General features: G+C 38.0%; 1 protein-coding gene across 6 annotated transcripts in view; it reads right to left on the minus strand.

Annotated features, from left to right (window-relative positions):
* Nucleotides 1-5,499, minus strand: part of LOC124135678 (tudor domain-containing 6-like) — a 54,920-nt gene extending 49,421 nt beyond the window's left edge. For 2 of the 6 annotated variants that reach the window (XM_046501125.2, XM_046501119.2), the window contains exons 1-5: nt 5,085-5,490; nt 1,721-1,857; nt 1,271-1,380; nt 580-685; nt 105-213 (exon numbers count right to left, since the gene is read on the minus strand). In XM_046501125.2, the coding sequence (XP_046357081.2) occupies nt 105-213; nt 580-685; nt 1,271-1,361 (306 nt within the window). In that variant the 5' untranslated portion in view covers nt 1,362-1,380; nt 1,721-1,857; nt 5,085-5,490. Of the gene's footprint in view, nt 1-104; nt 214-579; nt 686-1,270; nt 1,381-1,720; nt 1,858-1,905; nt 2,044-4,935; nt 5,065-5,084 lie in introns of those variants that run through there. The other 4 variants (XM_046501120.2, XM_046501121.2, XM_046501124.2 and 1 more) reach the window with 4 other exon arrangements.
* Nucleotides 5,500-6,108: the final 609 nt, after the last annotated feature.

The following is a 6,108-nucleotide window of genomic DNA, read 5'->3' on the forward strand; positions in this document are numbered from 1 at the left end:
CTACTGGCCCTAACATTAACAAAACAGGTCCTGGCTAGCAGGCTAGTGCTAGTTTCCATCCCTGCCCTCTGCCCCTCAAACCACGGAGCCCCTTGTGCCCTCACCCTCCTGAGTGGCCTCTTCGTCTTCTTGCTCCTCTGTTTGGACACCAGTTTCTGAATGTGGGCCGTGGTTTCATCTGCCACAGCGTGGTACATCTCCTCCCCGCCTTGCCTGTACGATGGAACAATGGAAGCAGGGTAAGACATCATGATCATGGTCATCAATTCATCAATTCATCAATTCAGCAACCCATGCTTGCTGTAAAAGGTGACTATGCTTGTCGTAAAAGGCGACTAACGGGATCGGGTGGTCAGGCTCACTGACTTGGTTGATGCATGTCATCGTATCCCAATTGAGTGGATTGAGGCTCATGATGTCAATCACTGGATTGTCTGGTCCAGACTTGATTATTTACAGACCACCGTCAAAGAGCTGAATATTGTTGAGTGTGGCGTTATACAACAAACAAACAAAACATTCATCAAGCTACTATTCATCGTTCCAATTATGTTCATCAGGGCTGATTCAGCAACATACCTTCTCACATGTACAACATCGGGGATGGAGGCGATGAACTCGGAGACGCTGTTGAAACCAAACTTCTTATATGGCAGGTACTCCCCGGTCACGTCACGGTAATCAACTGCGGAGTATAGAGAAACACTGCAATAACTTCAAGGACGCTTTGGTCTCATCACTTCTCATATCAGTCTCATTTTCACAAGATCACATTAGGGCAAAAAATAAATACTGACACCTCATGCTTACTGTCAATAGTAATGTGTAATGTGGAGACTTCTGTCAAATGAATGAGTAGAATGTTAAGACCACTTTCAGCAATAATTCAGCAATATCATGGTAGCAATGAGCTTCACACACTATACCCATGTGAGTGTGAGTGAGCCAGTATGGTTTTCCGCTGCTTTTAGTTTTAGCAATATTCCAGCAATATCACGTTGGGGGACACCAGAAACGGGCTTCACACATTGTACCCATGTCGGGAATCGAACCTGGGTCTTCGGGGTGACGAACAAACGCTTTAACCAATAGGCTACCCGACCGCCCCTTGTCCCCATGTGAGGAATCCAGCCTTACACTTCAGTATGAAGAGCAACACCTTGACCACTTGACTCCCCTACCACCTCGCCCGGCCAAGATATCGTCATTTCACAGATATTTCTTTTGTATCAGCTCGGATTGTATCACTCTATATCTGTAACATACTCACCCAAGAATCTCTGTGATGCGACGCCTTCCTTACAACTGAGGAGCACACTTCTCAACATCGCCTTCACTTGTTTTAATTCTCCTTCCGCCATTTTGATTACTTTTTTGCTTCTTAAAAGAAAATAGAACGAAAAGCATGACAAGGTCATATTAAAACAATTAACAGACTTTCAGCCTCTCCAGCGTCACCAGCAAATAAATAGCCTCACAATAATTTATTCTCAAAAGGACCTACAAACATAAATTAATGAATCTGTGAGTTGACAATTTACTTATATGTAGTGTGATTCATCAAGTAAAGAGTCATACCAAACATTCATGCTTCATGACAAAATACATAAAGCTTTCTACCCAACATTTGTTCAAAATTTGACGAAAATATTATAATAATTTGACTTTGAATTCAACAGTGAAACAGTACAATTCCAATACATCTATGGATCTCTCATACCTGTTTCTTTAAGCTGACTTGATTGTCTGTGTTTGATTAAATCTCATTTGCTGGGCAATGTTAATCTTCTCACATTGTGATATATATGTCTTTGTAATGTATTTGTAATTTGTAGTATCTGTTTCAGCAGTAACCATCTGTAATAGAAACAAACACCAACATGATTGATATAGGGAGAATCTCACCTAAGTATCCATAGATATAAAATATCTCCATGAGTCGATTAAAGTTTATGCAGCGTGTACCGATAGTCTTCATCACACTTATCCTCAGATTTACAGCCTTTGTCTTGTCGTCTGCCTCCAAGTTTGCTGACACCTTCTCTGCATACCAATCAGTGAACTGTTGTTGGTTCATTTATTTTATTGCCTTTGAAATTCCATAATGCCAGCCAACAGAATAAACTTATAAACTATGTGTGCTTTTCAGAACTGTTGATTGTTTTTACGGAAGTGCTCTACTTAGCGCTGACAAGGTATGCTATTTGCTGTTTGATTGGATGAACGTAAGGTTGGATTAAGGTAAGGATATATAGAGGTTATCACGCGAGTGTGTTTGGGGATGGTAAATATCCTGCATTAGGAATAAACATTGTATTTAGCGAGCCTTGGCGAGCTAAATACATAGTGTTTATTCCTAATACAGGATATTTACCATCCCCAAACACACAAGCGTGATAACCTCTTTATCATATAATGTCATTCTTTAATTCTGTGCTTTAAAATCGCTTTCCCTCTCTCACAAACATTACCGAAACATTGCGAGTTTTCCTGGAATGCGCGCATTAATATTTATTACGTCACAGGGTAAGTGATTAGTCAGTCGGACAGTGACAGTAGCCAATATAGTTCCAACTGAAATCTGTTTCTTATACAGTGGCGAAGCAACTTATAGGCAAAACAACAGTTGTTTTTAATTGCCTTTCGCGGCAATCCATCGGTCTGTCCGCTAGAGTAACTGCCCTTTGTCAAAGGGAAGCTACTCTAACTCTAGTCTATGAGACGTCACGGCCACGGTCAGACGTTGTTGACAGTCGGTCTGTGCTTTCATAACGTTAAGAAGTGTAGTCAGATGTACACACAGCGACAAAACGAAACAAGGTAACAGTTCAAACATATTTCGGCCGAATCCAACCATTTTGATTTGTGGAGAAGGTTTCAAGCCACAGAGGTCTACAAGCACAGATATGGCTACTGATCCCGCTTGGCTAGGCCTCGTGCCCTCGCAAAATTGTTTCGAAATTTATATCTCGAAAGTTGCCAAAACTTATAAAATGCCTTAGCTACGTCGCAGTTAGACACTGATTTTCAGTATATTAGACTGTTCGTTTGATAATGATAGCAATTATCCCTGTAGTTTATCCAGATTCACAATGGTTAATTCTGACTTGATCGCCGAATGACGAGGGCGACGCCATGCTTGTTTATAAACAGTGAAAGTAGTCCTACTTGACCTTTGATATTTGCATCTCTATCCGCATATGACCCCAACGGATATCGTTTTTATCCGTTGGCTTTATCCTGCCGAGAAACCTACCCATTATATGATAAACATGTTTATCATTCCACGGTGCAAGGGGGTGCTAGGGGTCAGCAGTCGTATTAATTTGGAGACACATTAATTTCAAGATTTACAGTATTTACATCAAAAGATACAAGAGTGAGATTCTATTTATCATCCAACATCACTCTTCGAATATTTCCAGTTTGTAAATGATCTTATCAGTCATGACCATCATAATAAAGCAAAGCAAAGGAGGAAAACCCTAAGTGTCATCTGACACTTGTATGTAGTAATATATAAATTACAAGTGATTCCATGGCATTGGAATTTTTAACCAAGACAAAAATGTTCTCCATAAACAAAAAGAAGGCCACACCCATTGTTTCCTGATTGGCTGAGAACATAATGGCAGGGCCTAAGTTGCATTATTGCGCTGAACGAAGTCACTGGTCTCATAGTTTTTGTGTGTTAATGTATAAACAAGAATTCTGAAGTTATTGTTGTTATTATTTATTTATAAGAACTTACTTCAAAATGTCTTTTGTGTTTATGGAGGTTTTAATGTAAAAATTGGTGTGCATACTTTCCGTAAATATCTGCTATGCAGATAATACCTCCATAAACGCAACACATATTGAAGTCAATTCTTAATTAAGTATAATGATATTAAGAAATAGGTGTATGCAATATGTCTGGTATACCGGTATATTGCAATATGTCCGTCAGCAATACACGTATCGCAATACAACCCTTGCATATTGATATTTTCCTATACAGTTACAGAGGAATAATTATATAAAATTATATAAATTATATCTACTATTCTGAGACATTTAGGTGGACTGGGTTCCTATCAAAACCATGTAAACAGCACATGCTTTCTTTTTTTTTAAACAATATTTATTTCCACTTGGTACAGTGAAGGAGATTGATAAACAGGCAGAGCCTATATAAATATCTCTCCCCGACAGAATTCAAACAAGCAGTAGTAGTATAATTATACAGTAGTATGGACTTGGTATTAAGTCATATGTGGTACATCAAGGGTAAACAGTTGTTAGTGAGATTTATATAAGAATGCATGTTTAGACAAATCTTTTGCTCATAGAAAAGAAATGATGCACAGAGTCAACGATATTCAGCAGTATATCTTCGTCTAGGCCAACGTTACCAAACAGGACGGTTCGTAGGTCATATCCCTTAACATAATAATAGCTTTCAGATGTAATCTCAGTATAATTTGGGCAAGTAAGTAGGTAGTGTAAAGCACACGCTTCACACTGTTTACATTAACATTCCATATTAACAACATAATAGGTAGTCTTGCTTACCCATACTACTCATTTGCAATCTGAAGTCTTGATTATTTAATGAAGAAGTACCATTTGAACAGTATAAATATAAATAATTTGGGCCAATACGCCAACCATATTAAGAAATATGCTACCAAAACAAATCAACAGTTAACTAATCACTTCACTTCAAACGTTTCCTGATTATAAACTGTCACATCAATACTTTTCAGTGTCTAATCAGTAATCATGATCTCATATGTAAGTCAAATATCATTTCTCACATATCATTAATAAGGTATGTTAGCAAATAAACCAAACTAGGAGTAACATCACCAGTATGGTTACATAAGGTTATAGGCCAATGAAAGATACACCCTATCAGAAATAATTAATATAACATAATCCCAATTTGGATACCTGTCAATGGCAGCAGGCCAAAACGACACCAAAGTTGGTTTGGGAAAACGGTACAAGATTTTACTTGCGAAAATGGCATATTTATATTACTTCGGAAACCACCTGAAATAAAAACATTCTAAATAAGTAGAAGTAGATTCTGTGCTAACCATAGACTCAGCCTGATAAATCAGGTCCACAGACAGTTTCCTGTACATAGTTTGAAGAAGTGAGTTTTCTGAAAGTTATCCTGGTCAGATGAAACATTAATAATTTGAAAATACACACATACATATTACAGCACAACCAGTCTCTTTAATCATGTTAATAACTTTAATTTTCAGTTTGCCGCCATGAAATTTGTAAACATTAGGCCCAGTGACAGCGACCTTGTTATGTCATTCATTATTATTTGCAACGAATGACGGGCATGTTTTTTAACCCACTTACACGGTTTCATAACCCATTTATGTACTGAACTGCCATTTTCGTCTTATTAATCGTTAAAATTTCAAGAAAACAAGGAAATACTTAGGTCTACTCCCCATCTAATGTCGGACATCGTGTGGATTTAACACGAAGGGGAGTAACTCTAACACTTCAAAACGGGTGGTTGACCACTAACAAATCGATCAGCTTGAATAAACAATCACATATAAACGACATAGGCATATGGGTGGTATTTACAGATAAATTAATACCAAGCCTTTCAGTTATATATAAATAATAATCATTACAGTTCAGAGATAAAACTCTTGTAAAAGAATGAGTAACTCATTTTTATTTCAATATTCAATTCAATTCCAAAGAGTTAAACATTACCATGCCACCACGTACCTACACACTACCAACTATGGTGAAATATAGCAAAGGACATGACGTCATACCCATGATTTATAAATCATAGGTCAGCCCTCTACTTGAATATGATTTTGAATCTAACGCTAAACCTTTTATGTTCAATAACCATTAACCGAAACCCAAGATTCCCACCTGTTTGTTAACACTAACACGGAGTTAGAAACGACAAACGTCTAAGGGTACAATGACACACATTGTCTGCCAGGTAACACGCTGTGCCTCCAGGTCCCCACCGAGGATCCCCACACTAGGATTACTCGAGGGCCGGAGACACACTCACATATATATAGGGTGTAGTTAGAAATCTCGTGAAGTATAAACTTTTCCTTTTCG

This window comes from Haliotis rufescens, unplaced genomic scaffold (genome assembly GCF_023055435.1).
Source record: "Haliotis rufescens isolate VD_foot unplaced genomic scaffold, xgHalRufe1.0.p SCAF_1, whole genome shotgun sequence".
NCBI classification, from domain to species: domain Eukaryota; kingdom Metazoa; phylum Mollusca; class Gastropoda; order Lepetellida; family Haliotidae; genus Haliotis; species Haliotis rufescens.